Source organism: Falco punctatus (assembly GCF_963210335.1).
Source record: "Falco punctatus genome assembly, chromosome: 17".
NCBI classification, from domain to species: Eukaryota; Metazoa; Chordata; class Aves; order Falconiformes; family Falconidae; genus Falco; species Falco punctatus.
In genome coordinates, this window is record NC_137597.1 from 2,120,013 (window position 1) to 2,146,588 (window position 26,576).

General features: G+C 56.6%; 1 protein-coding gene across 4 annotated transcripts; it reads right to left on the reverse strand.

Moving 5' to 3' along the window:
* Positions 1-2: 2 nt before the first annotated feature.
* On the reverse strand, positions 3-26,321 carry MYBPH (myosin binding protein H). Of its 4 annotated transcripts, none has more exons than XM_080367501.1 (14): positions 23,788-26,321; positions 15,690-15,884; positions 14,440-14,654; positions 12,987-13,472; positions 12,617-12,751; positions 10,580-10,747; positions 7,917-8,005; positions 6,699-6,894; positions 6,221-6,360; positions 5,916-6,075; positions 4,947-5,083; positions 4,368-4,554; positions 3,164-3,205; positions 3-2,576 (listed from the first exon to the last, which is right to left on the reverse strand). In XM_080367501.1, exons 3-13 carry the CDS (start codon positions 14,549-14,551, stop codon positions 3,195-3,197), a joined length of 1,821 nt encoding a protein of 606 aa, XP_080223627.1. In that variant the 5' UTR covers positions 14,552-14,654; positions 15,690-15,884; positions 23,788-26,321; the 3' UTR covers positions 3-2,576; positions 3,164-3,194. The 4 variants fall into 4 exon arrangements, with proteins under 4 accessions (XP_080223627.1, XP_080223626.1, XP_080223624.1 ...); XM_080367500.1 differs by having other exon boundaries at positions 15,360-15,884; XM_080367498.1 differs by having other exon boundaries at positions 14,440-15,884.
* Between the last annotated feature and the right edge of the window lie 255 nt (positions 26,322-26,576).

The following is a 26,576-nucleotide window of genomic DNA, read 5'->3' on the forward strand; positions in this document are numbered from 1 at the left end:
CTATGAGTCTATGATCACCCCCACCCAGCTCAGTGGTCCCTATGGATGCTGGCAGCTGCACTGCCAGTCCCTGATCTACAGCAGGACCTTTTCCAGGGCCAAAGAGGTGGTGGGAAAGAGTTAATTTGAGGTAATTGTTATTCCTTTCTTATCAGCATCCCTTGTTCAGCACTCTCCCATTGGAAACACACTTCCTATGACCCTGGCCCTGTCCCAGAAGGGTCGTTGCCCCTTGGACGTCACCAGTCACCAACTGGCAAAGTGACCGCAGCGACAAGTTCCTGCAGGGGCTGGGAGGTGGTGCAGGGAGGAAAAGGACCTTGGAAGGGTGAGATTTATGGGTGGCTTGTTAGCTGGCTACGGAAAGCAATGCTGTGCACATGTAGCATATGTTGGGTGTCCCCTTTGCCCACTGCTGCAGCCAGCTCTGTTTAGCGCGGAGGGGGTTCCTCTGTTTCTCTGGAAGGAAGAGGATGGCAGCAAAGAGAGGAGATGCGGGGCTCAGCCTCCCATATTTTGCAAGGGCATCAATGTATTGTATCCAGGCTCCTGGCTCAAACCACACTGGGCAAAACTGGAGCAGAGCAGAAAAGCAATAGCAAGGACAGGAGCAAATCCTTCCCTTGGGCCTCATCGCGATGGAGGGGTCCTGAACACCCTCCCAACCTCCTTGATGTGAAGAACCCAAAATCATTAGTGCCTGAGGATGCTGCAGCTCCAGGGTTGTGCAGAGAGGACCTCCCTACCTCGTGCCCACGGTCCCTTTGCACAGCAGTAGCCTGGCCCCGAATTAGGGCTGCTGTTTACCGAGCACAGGTCTGATTCCCACTCGCATCTTATTCCTGCAAGAGGCTGCTTTCCTGGAACTGATGCCTTTGCCTGATCCTTGCTAAGGTGCCCAGAAACCTGACGACTGGGATGCTCATAAATAAAAAGGCATGTGAATGCTTTCAGAAAAAAACATCTAGTGGATTTTTCCACTCCATGCTCTCTGGACCTTTCCCTAGGAGAGCTCACTAAATGTGGATGCTGTTACCCACCCCAGTCCCCTGTGGGGTTACAAACACAGTCTTTGCCCTGTAGGATCACATTAAGAGTCTGGAAAGGGCACAGCGTGCAGCATGACACAGTCTTGGAGCCGCTGCTTCCCCCTGCGTTAGCAAACCCCCAGCTAACACAGCCCAGCCCCAGTCCCTGTCCCCCAAAGGCTCCCACTGGCCCAAGCCACATGCCAAGATGCCAGGGACGTCGAGGGGGCCAGGACATCCCCAGCAGTGCCCGAGGGCAGGTGGGAGCGTGCCAGGGGAAGAGCTGCTCTCCACCTGCCAGACACACTGCAGCCTCTGCCCACTGCCACCACTAACCCCAACCACCTCGGTAAACCAGCCTGACCAGCAGCAGCTGGGGTAAAAATTAATCCGACAATGCCCTCTGATGGTGGAAAGGATGGCTGGAGTGGACAGTGCGGAGCCCCTGGGAACAGCAGTATCCCCACAGACTTCATCCTGGGCACGACTGGGGTGACTGGGGGCACGCAGGGACAAAGCAGAGCTGCAGGAGTGATGCTGCGGGGAAGGGACAGCTTTCAGCTATGGGCACTGCCTGGCTTTGCTCTCCAGTGGCACCAAGGGCTGGGCTCGGATCTGCAGATGCCCAGGCTGGATCTGCACCCACACCAGCAGTGCCAGCACCTGCCAGGATATGCCTCGCTCAGGGCAGGGTCTGGCCCCACGGCCAAGCTGGCACATGGGGAAGAGAGCTCCTGCCCTTGCCCACCCCAGCCCCAGAGGGATGCTGTGCTGCGGGAGGGGGTACGCCAAGCTGCTGACCCCTGGCTAACGATGTGCTTAGTCAGTTTGATGGATCTGTCTGGGCTCTCTGTTAATAAACAGCATCTGACCTGAGCTGTCTCAGAGCTGTACGGAGTCATCTTTATGCACACGAGCTATCAGTAGCTAACAGGGACCATCCCTCCTCCTCCAGATAAACACATCGGCACGTCCTGCCCCTGCTGTCTCATGCTGTGGGGAAGGGATGCTGGTGGCAGCATCATTGCTATGCTAGCACGGATAAAGAATTTGTACTTCCATGAAGAGGCATCAACATGCCACAGTTTTGATATTGCTTTTTCCACCCCCCAGCCAGAATGATTCTCCAGCAAGAAACATTTCCCCGTCCTTCTCCTTCCCGTTGTTGGGTTGCTACTGGTTTAATCATCTTCATATATTCTTCAGAAAGCTGGTCCTTTCTTTTCAAGCTGAAAAGCCATCCTCAGTTTGATTGGATGATTATATGAACCTGGAGCATACCTGGCAGCTCTCTCCCCTCTGCCTCCCCCACCCAACACCCCCCCCAAGGAGCAGGACAGAGCAGTTTGGGCTTTTTTATTAGGACCAAAGCCCCTGAGATGGGCTTGTTTCCTTGTCACAGCTCCTACAGAGGACCATGCCATGGCAGGCTGAGGTACAGCCCCCCCCCCCCCCGCCACGCACTACCAGGGAGGGACAGGCCAGCAGAGACCATGGCCAGAAGCATCACCACGTGTCATGCTACCACACAGCAGCTGCAGCATCCACCTGGGTAAAGGAATGAGATCCGAGTCCTGCGAGGGCATTGCTGCCAAGAGAGCAGTGGTGAGGGATGAGATGGGAAACCACATCCCAGCTACGGCTGTAATGGAAGGCAAACCCGGCCCAGCTCTTCCACCCTCTCCCACCCCAAAAAACTCAGGTGCAACTGCTTTAGCTCTGCTTTTCCACCCCGCAGTCCCATTTCACACCCCTTTATACCTGCCCCCAGTACCTACACCCCTCATGTGCGTCCAGCCCCTGATGCCCCAGGTCTCTGAGCCCTGTCTGCAAACTGGAGCTCTGCTGGCCATGCTGCCCCTGCACCTGCCAGGCACATCAGTCTCCACGGGCATGTTTTTCCTCCTGGCCATATTCACAGCCCTCCCTCCACCTTGCAAAAGGGCAGGTTTCTCTCAGGCTCCGCACCCGTGGTTCCCACACCACCAGTGCATCTCCAGCCATGGGATGATGGAGACCTGAGACTGGGGCTCCATCAGCAGGTGACAAGGGCTAATTCAGGACACTCAACCCACCGCAACCCCGATGAAGTGATCCACCCTCCCCTCCTTCCCACAGCCCCAACCCAGACCTACCTTGCTCTTCATCTTGTGCTCTGATCTGTCCTCACTGGGGCACTGCAGGAGAGCACAGGAGATATAAACCCCCTGAACTTCCCTCGTCTTACTCCACTTCTGGCTACCAAAAGCGGGCCAGGGTATAACCAACTTATTCATGTGCACACGTACCAACATGCACCTACACACACCACCCTCACACATACACACTCCAAGCAATCATGCACATCCCCATCACTGCCTGCTCCTGGCCAGCTTGCCCACAAGATCCCAGCCTGGGTGACTCCCAGGTGCTTGGTGTCCCCAGCACAACCAGCAGCTCATCCTCCTGGCAGACTTCACCGTGCCGCCTGCACGGCTGCGCTGACAGCCCTACCTGCAGGGCAGCGTGGTCAGGGCTGGCTGGGTCAGTGCTCACTGCATGGGCTGGGAGCCCTGCCACCAGCTGCCACAGAGCCAGCACCAACCCCATGCCGTGCTGGCAGCCCTGTGGCTCCAGCAGGGACCGAGGATGCTGGGCACCTGCCGGATCAGAGCCCTGCCTGCGTGAGAAGTAGGGCAGAGCATGTCTTGGGGCAAGCATGTGCTGGGAAGCCATGGAATGAGAAATAATAAGTGTGACACGTGTCTAAGGACACACTGCCACTCAAGGAACATGCGTGTAGTGTGTGGGCATGCATCCTCCTGCATGCCAAGGAGGGTGTGCAGCATGCAGAGGCAGCATCTGCAGGGAGCAAAGCAGGGCACCCGCATGCAAGGGCTGGGCTGGGCGCTCTGCTGAGGCAGGGAAATGTGAGCTGGGAGCTCTAGGCAGGATCCTGAGGCATAAATCAGAACAACCCAGGTGCAAGTGGAGGGCGTTCAGCAGAGCCCCCACCCCCACCCCACCCCTGGCTCAGGACACAAGTGCTGGTAGGCACAGTGAGGGGCAAACGACTGTCCCAGCCTCCGCCAGCACCTCTGGTCCTCTGGCTCTGGAATTTCTGGTTTCCTCCCCATTTTTATTGGCCATGAATGAAGGCAAGCAATTTCAAGGTGTTTCAAGACCGATAACCCAAGAAGCCCAAAGCTCCAGCTCCAGCCCCATAGGGCTGCCCCATGTCCTTGGGCTTTACCATCACCAGGATCAACACAGAACAGGGACAAACGACACCACCGTGAAAGTGAGAACAGGAAAAGCAGGCAAGGAAGCCTGCTCCTCCATCTCCTCAGCCAATCTTACCTTTCACATCAAGTTTGCAGTCTACTGAGGCTTCCCCCAAGGGGTTCACAGCTTTGCAGGTGTAGATGCCCCCATCGAAAGGGCTGGGCTTGCGGATTTCCAGGGAGCAGACACCCTGCTCGATCATCGCTATGTATTTGGGGTCTTCCCGTATCTCCATCTGATTTTTCATCCAGATGATTTTAGGCTGGAAGGCAACAGGATTTATTTGTTTGTTAAGACAGGGAGAGAAATGAGAAATCTAGCTGGCTCCAAAATGCAGCCACCTCCCTCTGCCGTGACCCTGCCTGAAGCTGGTAGACATGGTGGGATTCATAGTCAGAAGTAGTTCGAAGAGCTAAACTTCCCATTTTTGAGCCCTAAGCACGGCTCCACAGTTCCTTCCCCAGGGCAGAAAGAAACAGGACATGGCTTGAATTAAGACCTGTCACCCATCTCCACGCATAAACACTCCAAACATACTCAGAATTGCCCTCTAACCTCATCCAGCCCTAACCCAACATGACCCACCGTCTCCCAGCACCTCCAGCCACCCTGCAGCATCCCCACTGGTGGCTGCCCAGGGGGTGAACCACTGACCTGGGGGAAGCCCCGGACGCAGCAGAAGAGATGTGTGCTGTAGCCCCGGGTCGTGGTTCGGTCTGTTAGGGGCTGGGTGAACTTTGGAGGCTCCATCATGTCCCGTTGGGGGATCTTTTCTGGCTGGTAAACAGTTTCTAAGAAAATAATTAAGTCTAGGCTGAGGCAGAGCTTGGGCTTCTGGGCTGACCAGTACATAGTCACAGGAATTCAGCCCAAGATACCCCAAAATCTTTCTGCTCCCTCATAAAACAAGCCAGACAGCATCTAGCCCGACCCAAGGACCTGGCCTTCAGCTCAGCCCAGCTCTGTCTATAGATCCCTTCTCATCCAGCCATGTCATGTTAGTTCCCAGTCTCTGCAGGGGACAGGGAAGATGCCAGTCTGCAAACCATCACTGCGATGCATGCTACATGCGGCTTGCCAGATACAGGCCAGACACCTCTCTGGATCTCCTACTCCATCCCCAAAATTCAGGGCAGAGAAGTAGGAGCTGGAGATAAGCTCTGCAAGTGGCAGAGACCCCAGCTCACCATGTGCTACCATGGAGCAGGATGGAAATAGCTGGAGGGAGAATGGGGCTGAGGGATGCTGGTTTGGAGGTTTGGCCCTGAGATGGACCACTGCAGGGGTGCCTTCCTCTGCTGGCCCTGAGCTGTGGAGTTAAAGCCAGGGCTGATCCTCACCCCTCCCAGCTCCTGCTTTGATTCCATCCCAGGAATTTCCATGCCTTGATCCCACCCATGGGGCTGACCATGGCACAAGTCTTCCTTGGAGGCAAAAGGAGGTGTAGAAGGAGGGCAGAGGACCTCTCCCTCAGGGCTGCACAGCCTGGGGACAGGGACCTGCCTTGGCATCAGCCCAGCAGCATCACCACAACACCGAGGAAGCCCCACTAGCCCAAATGGGCATAGGACCCCTCTTGCCCATCAGCATCCCCCAACCCCTTAGCCAGAGCCTTGTCCCTACTTGTCTTCTGGATGTGGGCCACCCCAGAGGCGACAGCCGCCTTCTCGCTCAGTCCACAGGCGTTTTCCGCGAACACCCGGAATGAGTAGGTATTGCCGATGATGAGGTCGGAGATGGTGCAGCTGGTGCGGGTGCAGCGCTCCAGTGCTGTGAACCATTTCTGGGAGGAGGGGAGTGAAAAGAGTGGTGAGGAAAGGCAGGCTGTCCAAAGGATGTAGAAGGCATGTGGGGAGACAGGGGTGTGCAGCTGCTCCGCTCCCACCAGGACATCCCCAGCACCAGGACACAGGAGTGCCCAGACTCACCCCACTCTTCTTGTCTGACTTCTGCACCCTGTAGCCCTTGATGTCGGAGTTGCCGTTGTCCACTGGGGGGGTCCATTCCAGCGCCACATTAAAGCCCCACACATCCACCAGCTTCAGGTTCTGGGGGGGGCCTGGTGGTTCTGCAAACACAAACCCTCACAGGGTGGCATCCTAATTTGCTCCCCCTGCATTCTGTGCCTTGACCACCCCTTGCACCTCGCTTTTAATCTCTTATCACCCTGTTGCAGCACACGAGGGATGAGAAGCTGCAATGGGCATGGGTGGCAGAAGCCCTGCATCCCCAGGCAGAGGAGTTAATCTCCATGACGCTGCAGAAGATCCCAGTGGAAGAGGGACACCAGAATCCCCTGCCTTGTTGGTAGCCCTGTCCCATTCCACCCAGAGCAAGAGCTATCCCCAGCCAAGGGGCAGAAACGAGCCCCAGGGTGGCCCTGCAGGGTCCCATCCCCAACCTTACCGATCACTCGAACGTCCAGGGTAGCCTTGTCCTCCGCTCCATTTACCCGCACGGCAAGCTCGTACTTGCCAGAATCGCTGCGCTGCGCGTTGCGGATGTAGAAGATGGTGTCACTCTCCAAGTTGCGGATGTTGATGCGGCTGGTGTCCAGGGGCTGGCCACCCTTGGTCCAGATCACCTCAGGCTGCGGCTTTCCCTGGAGCAACCCACGCAGGCAGGTTAGGAGCCACTTGAGCACATGGTCCCACCACATCCTGCGGGGAAGGATGGGTGGGCAGAGCCAACCTGCTTTGTCCAGGCAGCAGTGGCCTGGATCTGGCCTCTCCCATCCAGCAGTCCCCAGGGATGGAACTACAGCCGGTCCCTGCCAGTCCCACTGATGTGAAGCCATCAGGCTCCAGGGATGATGCTGGAACATGCTGGTCTCCCAGAGTCCTTATGGAGCAAGCGCAGCTTTACCTGCCCAGGGCATCTCAGGCGAAGCTGTGCTCCTGTGGCCCAGACACTGAGCCCAGGTTCCAGCCTAGCAGCAGGGGCTTGAATTCAGCATCCAGGGCAAATTCATGCCTGGAGCACAGGCAGAGCAGGCTCCCAGCTGCTTATGAGACATGGCATGGACATGTTCCTCAACTCTGGGGCAGCTTTCTGCCTCTCGCTTCCCCCTGCTTGACCAGTATGTTTCAGAACTGGTTTTCTCTATCTCAGATGCCACGATGGAGATGCTTTGGTGATGCCCCACACAGTATATGATCAGTTGAGGAGAGGACCTGCAGCCTGGCCCACCAGTTTCTGCATCACTCCCCCCATCACACAGCCCTGGGGCTGCCCTGCTCCAAAGGCAGCTGCTTTCCCCAGGAAGGTCCCCACTGCTGTGCTGTGGGGTCTTGTGGTACATGGCCAGATCCCTGCCAGGAACATGAGCTGAACAGGGCTCATGGGCAGAGGCAGCAGCAATAGCTAGCCCATGCCCTAGCATGTTTGGGGTGATCCTGTTGTCACTACTAGCAACAAAAACACAGCAGGAGAAAAATGGGAACTAGGCAGGAACGGGAGAGATGTTCCCACCCCATCTCCCACCCTTGGCCCATGAGACATGAGGATCAGGACAAGCCAGCCCACTGTTGGCCCCAGGCATGTCACAGGGCCTAGAAAAGTCACTGCAGAAGCCAACCTGCAGAGAAAGAGCCTGGGGGAGTAACTCCCAATTCATCCACCTACCTGGAAAGGGATCATCATGTTCACAGCATCCCCAACGCACCTGACATACGTCTGCCGCAGGTGACGAGGCACACGGATCCTCGGGAGCTCTGGGGACCAGAAAGTTATGCTGTGGGGCCAAGAAAATCACAGCCCCCAGCTGGCTGACCCACCCCATGCATCCTCCCACTTGGCCATCCAGAAATCCCACCCAGAAACACAGCCACCTCTTCCGTCCCATCTCCTGGACATGCTTGCTTCCCTGCAGGGCCGTGCCAACCTACCCCATTGCCTGCACCCCAAAATTACACCCATCCTTGAGCCCCCAGGTCACCACCCCGATGGACCATTCGCCTCCATTGTAGCCAGGCCACGGACACCAACACGGGTTTACCCAGAAGAGCCACAGCACAGCCTACACGGCAGCAAGGCAGAGCACAGCATCTCTGCGTTAGGAAATATTTCTCCCCAGTTCAGAAAGCAGACTGCCCAGAGGCACACAACCCAACTTTTAACAAGGACAAGGCTCGCCAGACCTCCACCTTCGATGTGCGCTCAAGGCCATTGCAAGACCAAGATGGTGCATGGTTACTCGCAGCAGAGCTGTGAAAGCCCCGGGCTTAAAACGAAGGCTAACATCCCCAAGGGAACATAACAAAGATAAGCAAAAAACGCCCTGGAGAATGCTGGTGGAGTCTCCTTCCCAGGGTGAAAATAGCAGCAGCCATGTAACCCTACCGGGTGGGTGCCACTGGGTGATCCTTCTGGAGAGGCATTGGGTTTACGCGAGCCACTCATAAAAAGCTGCATGTCTCTGCCTGGATTAAACGTGCCGGAGCTTAGCTCTGGGGAGGGGGGCATGGTCAGAATTAACCCGGGACTGAGCAATGGCTAAACAGCTGTGAGTGTGAAACACCGGCAGTGGGCTGGGGAGGGCAGGGAGATGCCCAGCAGTCCCAGATGGCTCCGCTGACAGCTGAGATGGTCCCTCCTCTGCTCCTGCTGCTATTCATTTCGGGGATCCATGCATCGATGCTGCCACTTGGGCTCATCAGTCTCAGCGGGGCAGAGAAACCTGACCTCGGTGGAGGAATGTTAATTCATGGGTGCTTTCTCCAGCTCTGTGCGCCTTGCTCAGCTGGAGAGGGCTGGACAGGGTTGGTGGCCCAGGTGACGTGCTGCTGTGGGTGGAAAGGCATTTTTCCTGCTCTAGCTCCCTGCAAAATGCAACTCCCACACCAAATCTTCATCTGGTTTCTCCTTGTCTCTCTCCACTTCCCAAACCCACTCGTCCCACCTGTTTTCAAACTCTCTGCCGTCTGTATCGCTGCTATTTAAAATCCCTTGTGATGCTATAAATGAACCGATAAGTACAAAATGCAGTCCCAAATAAAATGCGAAGATCAGAAGGTAACGGACGGGGCAAAGAGGAATGGAGTTGTGGACACCACACAGACCAGCACCACTGGAGTGGACACAGGGGGGCAGAGGGACACTGGGGGCTAATTTGCTCCTGAAAGCCAGGCAACGTGCACAGGGCTGTATTTCAAATGAAATGCATGAGTAGGCACGTGCTGCTTGTTAATGAAGGGTTTCAGTCAGTAAAAAGAAAAGAGGGGGGAAGGAAACCAAGCCAAACACCTCACCAGCATGGAGCAAGAGCAAGCTGTGCGTGGGTCCTTCAGCTTTTTGGGTTTTACACCTCTCAGCTGGTACACACGGTTGGGACAGAGCTCAGGCAGCCGGGGCAGGGGGTTTGAAGTGGTGGGCGCAGCGAAGGATTAGAATTGGGAAACACAAGTTGTGTACTTGGTATCTCACACCAGTCCCCCCTGCCTCATCCTCCCTGGTCCTACAAATTATGTTGGGATGGCTTTGAGATCTGGAGGTAAACACGGCAGCAGACGCCAACCACAAAGCCATGTTCACCTCCTCCGGGCAGACTGAGAGGACAGACCCTGCAGGACCCCTTCCAGATGCTGATAGCCTTCTCCAAGCCTTTTCCTATGAAAAGCTGATGGTTCCTGGAAATAACTTTTGTTATTATTATTACTATTTTAAAGCAGCTGAAATACATGATGGGTTCTTTGAGTAACAGGAAAACCCGTGCTTTAATAATTCCTTGTAAAGGCAAAATAAGTCTATGTATTTGCTGAGTGAAAACTAACCTTGCAGTCACACATCAGCCTCAGCACATTCACAGCACCTCAGGAGGAATGCGAGTCTTGCTAAGCATGGGAGAAAGTCATTCATTGGCGAGTTCAGCATGATTAAAGTTCCCATGCTCCAGACTACCAGCTCTTGACTTTCCTTAGCTAAATAAACAAAGCTGTCCGATGTGTGTGTGATGGCATACTAGAGATGTAGTATGGCCAAGAAGAGGGAATGTGCTGGAAGTGAAACAGTTTCTGAGATCTTGCAATGAAATCTGAAAATGTGGCTCTGCACCGAGTCCTTCACCCGCAAAGCTTCACCATCTGCAGGTTCAGTGTTGTGAAGTCAGGGAGCTACTCCATCCCACCCCAAGGGAACTGGACAGAGTTATGGAGAATAACAACCTGGTCAAGGGCTGGATAGTGACGTGTTAGAGTGCGGAGGCTGCCCAGGCTACAAGGATGGACGGCGATTCCTTTGCACGGCTGGCAAAGCCCACAGGACCCACGCGCGGCAGGAGCGGTACTTACGGAGGATCTCCTTGATGAGGACTGGCTGCTCCAATGTCGCCGGGACACTGGCCCCGCTGGCGCTGACAGCCTTCACCCGCACACGGACCTTGTCACCGGAGTTGAGGTCCTGGATTGTGTAGCGGGTGGAAAGAAAAGGCTCCTCGTTCACGGCCGTCCAGTCTGTGCCTGCGATGAACAAGCAGAGCACTTCAGCCGTGCAGTGGACAGACGGACGCACACCCCAAAGAGCAGGATCAAGCCACGGGGGTGAAACCAGAGGTAAAGAGCCTCTCCCTTCCTTGCAAAGACTGCATGATTTGGGGCAGCAGCAGAAAAAGGTATCTTAGAGGGGAGGTTGGCCACCCCACCCTGCCAGGGAGCGTGGGGCACAAAATGCTGGCAGAAGCTCAACTGTTGTTCAGGAGGCTGTTTGCAAGCAAGAAAAGGCATTAGGCCAGCAAACATGGTCCCTGCTGACCTTCCAGGTGAATTTCTAGAAGTAGTTAAGATCCTTTGACAGCCCTGCCAGCCAGTCTGCTCCCCTCACTGCCCCAGGGTAACTCTGCTGGGGCTCACCATGTTCCCCAGCACACCTTCCACATCAGGCAAGGTCTGCTCGTCACCTGTCAGCTAGACATCTCTGACTGTTCTTCCTGCTTGGAAGGGGCATCTCAAACTCACGCCCAACAGCTAGCTAACACAGCCTTGTGATGTGCCAAAGCTCTTAACAGGTTTCTCAGTTAGAAAACAGCTGCCCCAGTCACCAAGGGACTGGCTGTCCCAGGTGGGCAATTAGAGCCACCCATGAGTGCTGGTGTTTGCTAAGCCACCATGTGCACCTTCAAACCAAGAAGGTTTTCCTGTCAGGGCCATTGGACCAGCCAGATCCCACCAGCTCCTCTTGCCCTTCACCACGGGCATTACTCACACCAGCCCTCACTGGGATCTCACCGTATTTTAGCCACCCGGGGTCTTGCACCAGCCCAAATACCGCAGTCACGGAGCCCATGTGGTTTTCAATGAATGACTAGCGCTCTCCTGTCACCCAGCCAAGCTCAAAGCAAGCTAGCAGAGCATCCAAAACTGTGACCTTTGGGTGGCTGTCAGCCAGCACCCTCCAGGAGTGGCTGCATCTCTCCTTCTCCCACGCAAGGGCCTCACCCCCCATCCCAGTTTACCTCCCCAGTCCCCAGCCCAATGATGGAAGCCTCCCACAGCCAAGCATGTGTTGATCGTGTGTGCCACGAGCTAAACAGCCAAGGGTCACAGACCAAGCTCCCCAAGGCCCATTGACAACCTAGGTCTCTCAAACCACCGCAGCCACATACAGCACCCAGCCCACCAGTCCCAGCCTCCCCTTGCAGATCCTCACAGCCACAAAAGTCATTCACTTTCACCCCAAAGCCAAGCAGGGCTTCAAGAGAGCACCCAAACCACAAGTTTTACCCACCTAGCCCATTCCACCAACCAGCCATGCAACTGGAGAACCGCAGATAATTGTTGCCACCCACCAGCCCACCTCCATCCGCAACGGCCGTTCTCCTTCCAAACATCTCAAGCCCCATCTCGCTCAGGCAGGGCTTGCCTGCCGATCTATGGTAGCCCCTCTTGCACTGCCCAGGATCCTTTCCCCCCTCATCCTCCCACCTTATCCCCATTCCTTCTGCACTTTCATTTCAGACTAACGTGGGACAATCACATCTTCTTCATCCTGAGGTCTTACACCACCATCCCAACCCCAGGTTTCTGCAGAGCTGGAGTTCATCAGAGACCACCCTCACTGGGTATGCTGGTCTCTCCTCCTCCCTCTAACACAGCAGTGATATTAAAACCCATCCAGCCCCCTGCTGAAGACACCACTGCTATCTGAAGCCAGTGGGAAGCCCTGTTCCTCCATGGAAAAAAAAAAAATCATTTAAAATGAACCCATTTGAGCAAAGAAAAGAAAATGGTCCCCAGGGACACGCACTGCCAGGTTCTGCCCAGCTCCATCCCACGCCTCCCCAGCAACACAGCAGCTCTCCACGCTTACGAGGCAGGAAAGCCCAAGCCTACTTCCATCTTTGCAGATCTCCACCACGTATCCATCCAGGCCCGACTGGCCTGTCCGTTCTGGGGCTTTCCAGGTCAGCATAACTGAGTTTTCACTCACTCCTTCCACAGCCAAGGACAAGGGGGAGCTGGGCGGCTCTGTAACAAGCGCAGTGGTGAGGACAGGCTCTCGAATACTGGGGCTGCTGGAGGGCAATCACCCAACCTCCATGTTGGTCCTCAGCCCCCCCTTCTCCTAATCCCCCAGCCTAATCCCACTGCAAAAATACCCTTGATGACTTCATCCCTCCACCCCTTCACCCCAGCACCCCCCATGCCCCCTCCCAGCCTTGCCTATCTCCCCTCCCCGCTTCGGTGTCCGATCCGTCCTCACCTGCCTTTGGTTTCTCAGGCTTCGGTTCAGGGGCTGGGGCTTGGGGTTCAGCTGGGGGAGCCGGGGGACCTTCTTCAGGGGCTGGAGTCGCTTCTGGTGTAGGGACAGAAGCGGACTCATCTGCAGGGGCTGGGGGCTGCTCAGGGGCTGGGGGCTCTTCAGCAGCTGGGGCTGGCGCTGGCTCTTCTTTTGGAGCTGCCGGAGCTGGCTCTGCGGCCGGAGGTGCAGTTTTGCCGGTCATTGCTGCAAAGCCGGGGGGGCTGGAGAAGAGGGTGTTTTGGGGGGTCTCTTCTCTGGGATCTCTGCTCTGTTTTGGGGTCCCTGCTCCAGAGCAAAGGGATCTCCTCCAGATCTGGGATCTTGACTCTGAAGCTGGGGTCCCTGCTCTGGACCAGGCGTCTCCACTCTGGACAGAGAGTGTCTGCTCCGGGACGGCTGTCCTGGGAGGGGGGAACCGGCTGTCCTGGGAGGGGGGAACCGGCTGTCCTGGGAGGGGGGAACCAGGTCACTGAGCCAGAACAGGGGCTGGGAGATTTTTATAGGCTTCGGCTGGCACTTGTCACCTCCCTGCAAACCAATCTGCCTGCGCAGGCGGGGGCCGCCAGGAATAGCCACCCGGGACCTGCACATTCAGCAGCATGCCGCTACCCCTCCTATAGGACCGCAGCATATGGTCCTGCCCCCACCCCCCAGGCTCGCACGGGACTGGTCAGGCCAGAGCCAGGTCACCTTTCCTTGGGGACATGTCTCCCGTCCCCAGCACCAGCAGCCCTCTAGCTATGGACTTCCCAACGCCCTCACTGCCACCTCCTCAGCCACCCACTGCACGCCCCACCCCCACCCCCACAGCCTCCCCATTGACCCTGCACCCCAGATGCCTTCCCCCAGCCCCTGCATTAACACTAGACCCCCAATCCTCCCTGATAATCGTGCACTGACCACCTCGACCCACCATGTCCTCCCACAGCCCCAGATCCCTCTGCTCCCCCACATACTCCCCCAGCCTTGACCGCATTGTTGAGGTTAGAAGGCAACTCTTGGGATCACCTGGACCAACCCAGCTGTCCGTACCCCTGACCCATGTTCCTGGAGAAGATTTATCGCATCCCCGGAGAAGATTTATCAGCAGCCAGCCCTCTGCCTTCCCCTCCAGCCTGTGCCCTGCCCACTCCACCAGGACCTTATCCACAGAGTTTGGTCACCCCAGAGCTCATGATCAGCCACCCTTCTGTTAGCCCTCAAACTCAGATTTGCCCCAAAGCCCCCCACTGACCTAGGAAAGCCCCATTAGTCCTGTAGGATCCACCCTTGCTCCCCCCACCTCCCCTTGTTTCCCTCCCTTGCCATGCCATGCATGAGGCGCTGCTGAAAAGGTCTCTGTCACCCCTGGTCTGACTCCTTAACCTTCCTCAAACTGGGGCTGACTGTTTTCTCCTGTTTCCCAGCTACTTGCCTGTCTCCAGGGATGCTGCTATGGAGGATCCAGGCAAACCCGGCTCTCCTGGGCGTTGGTCCAAAGGCTCATAGTTCCCTGGTCCCCAGGAAACACCTCCCAAGATGGACATCAGCGTCAAGAGGCATCTCGGAGACAACCAGAGCCTGAAGCTCTGGCAGAGCCCGATGATCTGAGCTTTGCTGACAAGGGGGTGGCTTTCCAGGTGGGGGGAGCTGCAGTGAAGGGGAGGGAGAGAAGAAAAAGTAAAGCTCCATTGGCCAGGCTGGCCTGTAAAGGGATGGTGACATCCCAGAGAAGAGCTACAGGGCTCTGAGGGATGCATCCCAGCTGGAGCAGGAGCCATGGACTGGCTGGCAAAGGAAGCCAGGGCAGTAACACTGGCTTTTTGGTCCATCAGGGTGGTGGAGGAGCACTGGGCTTGGCCAGCCACCGGGCTCAGCTCCTGGCTGCCAGGCAACCACAGGCAGTGATGCATGGGGGCATCATCCCAAGGACCCCTGCCCACTGTGCCCTGCACAGACAGCGAGATGTGCAGCTGCTGCTCTCTGGGAAGAGCACAGAGACCTCACGCTCCCTGCTAGCCCTGCTCCTCCTGTGACCTGAGAAGAAAGCTCCTTACAGCCATCAGCGAGTCACCTGGACAGGGCAGAACTGGTCCCCCATGGGCTCCCACCCTGCCCAGGGGCTGCAGCCCAGCAGCACGACCCTCCTGCTCCAGGAGGGATATTTTTTTCTCTCCTGGGCATTTCAGAAACAGCATTTGGCAGCAGGACAAAGCCAGGACACCAAGAGATGGTATCAGTATCTCAGGGAGGGTATGTTTCCTCCAAAACTATGCGATAACCCAGATGTTCCTCGATTACTTCTGCCAGCAAGGAGTGATATGCCTAATAAAGGCTCCTCCTTCCCCAAAATACCTTTGGGATGCCTGAAGGATGAGCTCCCTGAGGCAGGGAGAAGAGGGTGATGTGGGGCTCCTGGCCATTTTTGCTGCCTGCAGGCCATGGACAGGTACTGGCGGTCCCTCCTGCTCCCCAGAGTGCCTCGGGGTGGCTCAAACTTGCCAAGTGGGTCATAAAGAATAAAATTTTCTGCAGCTGCTCTGGCAAAAGAGAAGACAGCCCTGCTCCCCAGCACAGCTATGTAGGGCTGGAGGACACCATCCGTCTGTTCTCCAGCTGCCTTTGGCTCCCTGGTGGGTCTGGCACCCAGAGGGGAGGATTAGAGAAGCTCTGGTTTCTCCATACCTTGATCCACAGGGATTTCATCTTGTCTTGGATGATCTCAGAACCTCCTTGACCCCTCAGCTTTCACATGGCCCATGCCTTGATGACTTTTTCCATCAGCTCACAGGTGGCCACCTCCAGACTCCCAGCTCTGCTCAGAAATCTTCTGTGTGTCTTTCTCAAAGGCAATCGTGATGTCTAACCTAAACCAAAATGCTTTGCAAAAAGCAGGTTTCTTTTGATTATGTGTTAAGAAAAACAATTTAAAGAGGTCTGGAAAAAAATACATCAATACCAAAACTCTAGTTCACAAAGAAATGAGCACTCAAATTTCTCTCCTATTTCAATTCAGACTAGTGAGGTTGGAAATTAAATAGTTTCCCCAGGAAAAAAAAACATCAATGCAATTATTTTGCTTGAAGTTCTTGAAGTTTTTCAACCTGCTGGGTGATGTTTGGATGCCGTTTTCTCTGTTGACTCAGGGAATGACTCATAGGTTAAGAGCAAGTGAATCAATATGGTTTATCATCCAGACTTATCTGGGGCACGTTACTGTAGTATTTTGGCATCTTGTTTATTCACACGTTGCCAGCAAGACCTCCATATGTTGAGCAAACTCAAGCATGGAAACACCACACTGACTGCTGTAAGTGACAATGGCACCGTGGCAGGTGGCCCAATTCCAGCGGCAAAGGGTTTCCCTTAGGGACCAGACTCAAGAGCCGAAGGTTCTGTCACCCACCACAGTGGCTTCACTTGTGGATGCAGGACAGGGAGGGAGAAACGGCTTTGATGGAGTCATTTCATCCACAAGGATGGGAGCAGGGTGTCTCACCCCCCCAGCTTTGGGGTGAGGGAGCTAAAATGAGAAACAAAACAAAGTGCCCACCAGTGCGATACCTCCACCTTGACATGAAAACAGAGTGCCAAACCAAAAACCACGTGGGCTGTGCTGGCTGTTCCTACGGGCAACCAGGAGGGTTGAACATTAAAATTGCAGTGATAATTTAAATATCAACATATTTTTGCTTGATACCCCAAATATTTCAGGATTTAGCTGAAAACTAGGGCATTCATATTTTCCAACGAGAAAAGACCTCTTCTCTATAGGAAGCTGATACTTGTTATAAATTGGTTTGAACCCACATTCCCAGCACACCGAACCATCGATGTTCCTTGCTCATCCTCCAGGTAACATAGTTCTAACTAACCAGAGTATCATCTCTTCCTTAAAGGATCAGCTCCACCTCATGCCACTGTAATTCAACCCACCCACCCCACCCCCCCCAAAAAAAAAAAAAAAAAAAAAAAAAAAAAAAAAAAAAAAAAAAATACAGCAGGGACATCTTTCAGCTGGGTTTATTGCTGGGACCCCATCGCAAAGAGGGTCCCTGCTGTACGGATTTGCTGTACCCCAAAAAGCATCAGGTCTACCTGTCCATCCAGATTTGCCAGTTTGGGACATCACAGCATCAGAGACCTGTCAGGCAGGACGGGGGGAGCCTCGGCAACACTTCTGCACGCTGGGAGAGCCGATGTACTGGTACGGGAAGACAGGAGATGCCTCTGACACCTGAGGCAAATCCTGGAGGCTTCCAGAGATTAGGACCATCCCCTGAACAGGGCTCCAGGATTAGACAGGGGGTGGTGACACCTTCCCACTTGCACATTGTAGAGCAAAGCAGAGATGCCAAAGGCCCAGAATAAGCGAAGGGCCCATGGCATGCGGGTGGAGATGGCTCCCTGAAGCTGTAACCTCCTCTGCGCTCATGCCCTCTTGCCACTGTCCCCACGAGCATCTCTGGAAAGCCCAGTGGGCTCTTTGCACCCCAGGAGGACAGTGAAAGCAGCAGGGTGATGTCACACGCTGTTACCTGGGCCACCGCTGGTTCTGAGCACAGGATCATGAGGTTGTTGGCACAAACAATGTGCTTCACCTGTGTAGAAGACAGAGACAGGCTCAAAGGGGTGGCATCACAGATGTCAACAAGGAGCTGTCACCTATGGCCTGTATCAGAGTGGGGAAGGGGACACCCGGGACTGACAGGGTCCCCATTGCCATCCCCAGTGGGATTAATCAAAGCCATCCAACAAGACAGAGAGGGAAACATCCCCACCTCCCCATGGCCACATCCAGCCCTGTGCACATCATGTGAGTCCACAGGACACCACAAACGGGCAATTTGTGTTTTGGACACAGAAATGTCCAAACCCCAGGATTTCAGCAGGCAGGAGGTGCCCAGACCCCTCTGGGGGGGATATTGCTGCCAGATACTGATGCAGCTGGAGACAGTGCCTGTGTGGGGCTGTCCCCTCCTTTTGGCTGCTTCCCCCGCTCCTGCCCTTGCCTGTCCCCTCTCCAGGGTGTTAAGTCAGACCTCCAGAAAACTAGGGAGGTCATATGGAAAACACACAGTGGCTGACCACAGATGCCAGCAGGGCTGAGGCTCGGGGCAGCTCAGCACCCTGCCTGCCACATCACAGCTCCCCGCAGCATTACCAGCCTCCGTGTCATCGTGATATTCGCAGTGCGCTGAGTCAAGTGGCCGGGGCAGGCGGCAGGTGGGCTGGGACGGAGGCAAGCTTTCCGTTTTGTGTGTCGCACGCAAACGGATGCTTACTTCACCCCAAAAAAATGACTGCAGGCAGGGGCTCCCGGGGCCAAGCTGGGACATGGGCTGGACCCCTCTCCCAGAGCTCCCCCAGGGTAGTGCCTGTTGCAGTGCAGGCCTGGGCCAGGGGCTTCAAGCAAGTATTGCTCTAAAACATCCTTGTCTGGTCTAGAAAATACAACCAGGCAATAAAGAGACACTGCCAGCAGCATCTCTGAGGTCCTGTTGGGCATCCCTTGCCAGGCACAGGAGGAGGGTTGATGCAGCCCAGCTGCACACTCCAGGGCTGTCCCTGTCGCATGGTTGCATATCAGCTCATGCCACCAGCACTCAGCATCACCACACTTCGATTCATTGAATCATCAATAACCCTTTCTTCACCAAAAGGCTTGTGAAACGTTGGCTTGTGAAACCAAAAGGCTTGTGAAACCTCCTGGCTACCCAGGGAGGTGATGGAGTCACCATTCCTGGAGGTATTTAAGAGACATGCAGATGTGGCACTTGGGGACATGGTTTAGCAGTGGCCTTGGTGGTGCTGGGTTAACAGTTGGACTCTATGATCTTTGGATCTTTTCCAACCTAAACAGTTCTTTGATTCTATGATTAGTTGGGGCAAGCAATGGGGTCACCCACCACCAGGTCCCCAGCATCAATTTATGGATCAGCACAGTGGGTGCCCAGACATGCAACCTGTCCCTGGGGATCAGGAGCTGCTGCGTGTGGGCAGGGCTCGTGGATGCAAACACCCAGAACCAACGGCTTCTTTGGGGTGTTATTTTGGGGATGTGATTGGGATCTTTCTCCTCCGAGCTTGAAGGAGCAGAGAAAGAGCAACCCATGCAGGGATGCCCCGATTTTGCCCAGTGCCTCGCTGGGAGCCGAGTCAGGGAGCTCAGTGCCAGCTCCATGTCCCCCCCAGCCCAGGGACAGCACTGCATGCAGGAAACCATCATGGATCGGCATCACCTGCTGCCCCCAGTCAAAGTGGTCCCCACAAAGCCACCCGTGGGGACACCACACATCAAGGGCACAGCGGAGGCAGACAGCACCCTCCGAAGCAGCAGCTGTGTAGGGCAGGAGCAGCGACCTCCAGCAGCTGCACCCAGGGCTGGCCAGGGCAGGGCATGATGAGCCAGCAGAAGCCCTCATGCACCCTGGCACCGCATCAGTCCCCTCCCGTGTCCCCAGGAGCAATGCTAAACCTGGGGCATTGCTCTGCCTTTGGTGGTTTGTTTTTTTTCCCCAATCCTGCCATACCTCCAGGTCTGCCAGCAGGAGCTTACCTAGGACGTACGGGCAGAGAGCTCGCAGGGGCTGAGGCTGTGCCAGCCCCGCTGTCCTCAGCCTGCCAGGGGTCACCTCTACCAAGGGCTGGGGACAGCAGCTGGGGACGCCAATAAGGCTCTGTCACCACCTGCCCTGCCTGGTCCCACTCTGTGGCAGGGGAAGGCTGCAAACAGCAGCTTGAGCTTTCCCTTCTGCATTCCAGTGCTCAGAAAGGCCCAGAACGCTGCCGCCTTGTTCGGGACATTACACACTGCAGCTGCACCCAGGGGATGCAGCCAAACACCCGCCTGCTGCTGTCCCTGCGCTGTGGCAACCCCCGGGCAGCGAGCGGGGAGGCTCTACAAGAGAAGGGGAAGGAAACAGCTCAGTCCCAGGCTCCACCAGCACCAATTTCCTTATCATTTAGTGTCAGCAAGGAGCTCAGGTGTTTGCTTTTCACTGCACAAGGGCAATGTCCGCTATTCAGAGCCCAGCTTTGCTCACCTCCGTGCCAGCACTACTGGTCCCAGCAGGGCATCTAGCCCTGACACAAGGGCTTCAGGGCACCAAAACCCTGCCAGGGTGCACTGTGCCCTTGGCCAGTTACACCCCAGGCACACACTCCCGGTCTCACTCGACCTTCAGCATCCCCTTACCTCCATCAAGGACTTAAGGCCACTTTAGGTACCCTAAAGATTCCTCTCCAGTCCCTCCTGCATGACCAACACCAGGTGCTGACATCCCCTCTTCCCCTCCCAGCTCTCTCCTTATCTTCTCACATGCACACCCCTCCTTTCCTTGCCTTAAATGCTTTCACCTGCTCCCACACCTGCCTCCCCTCACCCTGCTCTCCCCATCCCCTCCTCCTGTCTGCATCCTTCTGCCACACACAGTCCCTGCAGAGTGCTGCCGTCTCCAACCCGCCGCCAGCGCAGCCAACAGCCCGTTTGGCTGAAAGCATCAAAGCAGCCGGGGAGCAGCACCATGTCCTGCAGCCAGGCCCCCCCCTGCCACGTCTGAGCGGTATGCAGAGGGCTGCCCCTGCCCAGGATGCTCTGAAGCAAATGGGATCAGGTCCCTTCATGGGACAGCATATCCTGGACCCATCCCACATCCCTCTCTAACCCGAGCACCTCTGTTTGGGAACCTCCCTGCTGTGTCCCCCTCCCTGGGGAATTTGCTGGATTGAGAGGGGTGGGACCATCCCCAAATCCCGGTGACTCCCTCCAGGGTCCCAGTAAACTGGGAAGGCAAACTAGTTTGGGGCTGTCCAACAGTGGCCCAGCTGCGCCCCTTCTCTGCTGCCACCAGGGAGCATCATGGGGACATTCAGTCGGGCTGTCCTCACCCTGCGTCCAGCCGAAGTCCTCCAGATACTGTGCCAAGCTCCGGGAAGATGCCGTTCCCGTTGTGACTGCTCCTTAGTGTCCCCACAGCCAGATGTGGCCCAGCCCTGCTTTGGATGCACAAGGTCGACCTGCCGCAGGGTGCCTGGGTGCTGCTCTGCTCCCTGCCCTGCCCCATCTCTGCTGTCCCAGTTCAGCACAGCGTGACACCCCTGCACCTTCCCTGGAAGAAGCATCACCCAAAGCACCTCCACCACACCTGGGCCGACATGGGCTTCAGAGAGCAAATGGGGTTTGAGCTGTTGACCCAATAACCTGCAAGGAAACAGCCACGGAAGAGGATGCTCCATCCTCCTCCTTGTCCCTGTGCATGTCAGCGCAGGAGGGACACTGGTATTTGTGCAGGGGAAGGCCACCACCCCCAGCCTGCCGTGACCGAGGGCCACTGAGGGCCAGGGCTGAGGCTGACGGTGGCTTTTGCCGTAGGCACATGCGATGGGCTCATTCCCATCTCCTGGGGGTTAGGAGGTGGCAGAGATCCCAAGGGATCTGGGGACATGGAGGAGAGATGAGGGGTCCTGTGCCGCCCAAGCGCTGGCCCTTAGGAAGGAGGAACATTTCCTTGGCAAACAGAGCTGGATGGAGGGACCCACCGCCTGCTCTGCGGCGTGAGCCCACCCTGTCCGCAGGCTTCAAATACCCTGGGATCCCACCAGGCACCCGTGGCAGGAGGCATCATTCCTGCCTGGCACCTGTAAAGCCCTCGGGGATCTTGTGGGGTGGTAAAACACCGCAGGAATGCGAAGGGACGTTGCAGGGCTCTCACCCAGCCCTGGGTGCCACTGAAGGTGAGAAGCTGATTTAATTTTACAACCTGCAAAGCCCCTGGGGAGGTGGACACGGCCAGGCTGGGCACCAGGGCTGGTGATTTTCTGTCCCTGGCAGTGTGACTTGCAAAGCGGTCAGGGCTCTCCACAAGTTCAGCTCTTCCTGCAAGCCAGGCCACGACCCACATCCCACCCCACCGGCAGGAGAAGGAAACAAGCCCTCAGCGATCCCTTTTTTTCTGCTGCTCGTGACTGTGGCCACCTCCTCCTTGGGGTGCAGGAGAAGCTGATGTCCTTCTGCACCCCAAGACGGCAACCAGGATGGGTGGCAGCGGGGGACGGAGGGAGCAGCCAGGGACCGGTTATCCGATCCCGGTGGCTCCGGTGTAAACTTAGCATGGCCTTTCAGAAAGTACTTGCTGTGGCAAAACATGCAGTAAATTGCTCTTCTGAATGCCAACAATATTTTGAGATTAGCAAATCTCACCGAGCTCCTTGGGTTAAAGCTCGGTTCGGGTCATGGTTTGCAGCCCTGCCAGTTTAACTGGGGGGCTCTGGCCATGCTGGTAGCCCCCAGCCCCTGGGGATTGCACCAAGCTGCAAATGCTTCTTGTTCTTTGGAGGAGATGGGGCAAGGTGTGGGGTCAGCACTGGGTGTGGGGCTGTGGGACCCCCACACTCACACGGGTGCCCAGCCTGTGCTCCTGAGGAGCGGGACCAGCCACCTGATTTCCCTGCCCTCTCCTTCCCAGCTTGCTCAGCCCAGCTTGGAAGATCCCCAATTTCCTCCTTTTTTTAATCAAGTAGCAAAGCCAGCTCCCCACCCTCTGCCCTGGCCCTCTCCAACATCGTCCCATGCTCCCCGGGGCGAGCCACCATGACCCCCAGCACCATCACCCCGGTCCCCAGTGTCCCCAGCACCCTGGCACTGGCAGGTCACTGAACCACAGCGCTGCAGGGTGGGGATGCCCAGGACTTTGCAAAAGCCACCCAGGAGGCTGGACCCCAGGCAGCCACCCGCCTCCAGAGATGCTACGAGTTCTCCAAGCTCAGCTGAGGGCTCCTGCTGCACCAGCGCCCTGCTGAGGGGCAGAGGGGGGAGAAGCCCTTTGAACTGAGCAGAAAAAGGGGCAGCAAGTGCCTGAGAGCCCAAACCAGGTGCATCCCCAAGGAAGGCTTTGCACACATCGGAGGATTAACCCCTGAAACACACCCCCACGGCCAGAACGGCCCAGAGCTGGCATTTTAGCCCAACAGGAGTTACTGGCTCAGTACGAAAGGGACTGGGGAAGTACACCTGAGGCTGGGCTCTGCAGCTCGATCCTTTCCATCTATGGATGCCCGCCTGTGAACAGCGCTGCCAGCCCAGCTGGGAGCCTGTAAACTGAGCCAGCTTTGCACTCCTGACCATTAAACAAGCAGCCTCAGAAAGCAGGAGTTTCCCTGCACTGGGATTGCAAGGGGGCTGCAGCCCAGCACCAAGCCTCCCTGCCCACACAAGCACCTCTGCCGAACACCACCTCCAAGAAATCCTGAAGGCGGGTTGAAATACTTGGGATTAAAACCATTAGGTGCAAGGAAAAGTGATCAGATCAGCTTTGTTTTCTAATCCCCAGGAGTTCTTCAGCCCCCTCTGAAACCATCATGCAAGGAACAGTCCCTAAAGCTTTTCTCATATAAAAATGTGTCAAAGTCACAGACCCCTGCACCCCAGCAGTTAGAGCAGGGAGGGCTCTGGGGGACAGAGGATGCACTTGGCTAAGAAGCCATGAACTTGGTGTCCCATGCAGGTTGATAGCTCTTCTCCTTGCCCAATCTGGGACTGCGTTGCTCCCGTTCATGGGCCAGTGTCCCAGCCAGCTCTCGGCCCCCCTGTCCTGACAGGTCCCCCTGCACCCACAAGCATGAGGAGGAAGAGGAGCAGGCAGAGGATGTTACACGGGGCCCCCTTTTGGGGAGCTGGGAGTGATCACCAAGCACCAAACAGGGCAGTGAGTAAAGCGTCAGCAGCACGAATGTTGCAAACACAAGTGAACTGAACCCACGCGTCCTTGGCCCAAGTACAAACCTCCCGGGAGCCAGCCAGCCAGCGAGAAGTCTCTCCGGAGGAAGGTCCCCTCTCCCACAAGGTCTCCAGGGGATGTTTCTTTGCTCTAATGCTGCCATCCAGTGGGAGAAACTCCCTGGCATGGGAAAAGCTGGAAACGGGGGCCTTGGGGTCCCCAGCCCCGGGGGGAGCATCCACCACCACCTGCCCCAGGCTGCCCTCGGGGACCTCCCTGCCAGGGATGCTGTGGCCAAACCTGAGCCTCCATCTCCAAGCCCCAGTCCCAACCCGACTGTGATGAGCAAAATAAAAACTGCTCACAAGCCACACGCTCGACCTTCTGTGGCACCTCAATGTCCTCCCGAAATGCAGCACCCAGTGAAGAGGCACTGGGATGAGGCAAGGGGCAGCAAGCTGAGCCTTCCTTGAGAGGAGGAGGAGGCTGAGGAGCTGCGGTGCAGGCAGGGAGGGAGGACACCCCGGTCCCACTGCGATGCAGCCCCACGGGATGCTCACGATGGGATATTTGCAGTCTGAACACACCACGCCTGCAGGAAGCCAAATTCCAGAGTGTATTCATCAGCACCGGGCTGCAAGGAGGGGAAAAAAAACTAAAAAAAAAAAACCAAAAAACAAACAAACAAAAAAATCCTCGCTGGGCTTGGTTCAGGGAAGAGAAACGATTTTGGCAGCGGTGACAGAGCAGCACAAGGGCGAGCGCTGCATCCGCAGTGGCCAGCAGCCCCGAGGGTCCCACAATGTGCCCATTTGTTGTCCCGGTGGGTGGCTGGCTCCCCGCAGAAAGGAGCTTTCAGTGGGAATATTCAGAAGTTCAACCTCTTTCAGCAGCGCAAGGTTTGCTGGATTGTGCGACGGACACAAAGGGACAGTGTTTCCTCGGGAGCCGGGAGGTTTTGTGGCTGGGAACACGGCTCTGAGCGGAGTCAAGGCATTATCGAGGCGGGATCATAGTCGGAGACTTGCCTTAAAGGGAGAAAGCAGAAAAGATTTGTGTATACGGGAAAAAAATCAAAGAATTTGGGGATTTCTTTTGGCTGAAGGCAGCGGCTGTTTTCCCAAGGTGACTCTGGTTTCCAGGAAATCAGGGATTTTCCTCCAGAATCCAGGGGGAAAACCCCGAACTTTTTAATTTCCCTTCATCTGGGAACAAGCCCTGTGCACAAACAAACACATTGCCCTGTTCTCCGGGAAGCACAAATACTCTTCCACCCACTCAGGATCAGCCAGAAAATGTTCCCTGGACCAGCAGTTTTCTGATAACCCAGGACGGCAGCAGAGTCCGGGCTGGGGCAGGGGCATGCGCTGATGGGAACATGTTTGGGAAGCTCCGGCCACCTCTGCCGGCTGGCGAAGGCCATTTCTCCCGGCTGCAAACCCACCTGGCGAGGGGAAGGGGGTGGGAGGTGGTGTACAATAAGAGAGGAGGGTGTTTGGTGTAGGAAGTCTGGTCTACAAATGCAACCAGCCGCATGCTGGCACTGAGGCTGAGAACGGTGCACAGCTCATCACACCCAGAGCCCCCAGCCGCAGCGGCACCCAGGGGGGCCTCTCCTGGGCGTTGGATTTCTGTGTAAGCGCCGCCCAAAACCGGCAGGCAAAACGTTAGGGGTCTGGGCAGGCTAAGGATGGGAAGAAGGAAATTTTTTTGAAGATACCACTGGTTTTAAGGAGACTTCCCTTGTTCATGGGTCTGGAGCAGTGAAACCACCCAGCAAAGCCAAGCGGCTCCGGAGGGATCCCGGCTGTGTGCCCGGGACAGGGCGACCACCGTATCGCAGCAGGAACGAACTGCCTCCCTTCCTGTGAGGAAGAGGGTGGGCAACCGGCCCCCGGCCAGCCTGGGCCACGGCACCTCTGAGTCACCCGGAGAGGGGGAATAAATCTGCCCAGTGGAGAAACGCCAGCCCGAGGGAAGGCACAGCCCGGCCAGTGCTCCCAAACCCGACCAGTGCTCCCAAACCCGGCCAGTGCTCCCAAACCCTACCAGTGCTCCCAAACCCGACCAGTGTTCCCAAACCCGACCAGTGCTCCCAAACCCGACCAGTGCTCCCAAACCCGACCAGTGCTCCCAAACCCGGCCAGTGCTCCCAAACCCGGCCAGTGTTCCCAAACCCGACCAGTGTTCCCAAACCTGACCAGTGCTCCCAAACCCGGCCAGTGCTCCCAAACCTGACCAGTGCTCCCAAACCCGACCAGTGCTCCCAAACCCGACCAGTGCTCCCAAACCCGGCCAGTGCTCCCAAACCCGACCAGTGCTCCCAAACCCGACCAGTGTTCCCAAACCCGACCAGTGCTCCCAAACCCGACCAGTGCTCCCAAACCCGACCAGTGTTCCCAAACCTGGCCCGTGCTCCCAAACCCGACCAGTGTTCCCAAACCTGACCAGTGTTCCCAAACCCGGCCAGTGTTCCCAAGCGGAGTTGGGACAAGCCATGGCCGTGGGGATGAGAGCACGGTGGCACCATCAGGGCGGCTCAGCGGGCCCCATCCCGCTGCACAGGGGGGGACGGTCAGTGTCCCCCCAGCCCTGCAGCACTGCACTGGGCACATCCCTGGCACCAGCGGGGTCCGGGGGCCAAGGGCTTGGGGGGGGGCGCAGGGCTCAGACGGGGGGGTGGGGAGGGGGGGGGTGCAGGTTTGGGGCAGGGCAAAGCCACCCCTTATCCCCAGGGTCCCTGCCTCGTTTCCCACCCTGCCGTGCCCTGCGCGGGCTGTGCCGGGCTCCCCACCGGGATGCCCAGCTCCATTTGCAGGGGTGCTCAGCTCCCCCGTGCCCGGTGCTCCCGGTA

What these genes read in the sequence shown, in the direction of transcription:
- MYBPH (XM_080367498.1), bottom strand. Translation starts at nt 14,917, where the DNA reads ATGCATCACTGCCTGTGGTTGCCTGGCAGCCAGGAGCTGAGCCCGGTG. An exon ending in GCCTGAGAAACCAAAGGCAG is followed by an intron (nt 12,752 to 12,986) that starts GTGAGGACGGAT and finishes CGCTTGTTACAG; the next exon opens with AGCCGCCCAGCTCCCCCTTG. An exon ending in CCTGGACGTTCGAGTGATCG is followed by an intron (nt 6,361 to 6,698) that starts GTAAGGTTGGGG and finishes TTGTGTTTGCAG; the next exon opens with AACCACCAGGCCCCCCCCAG.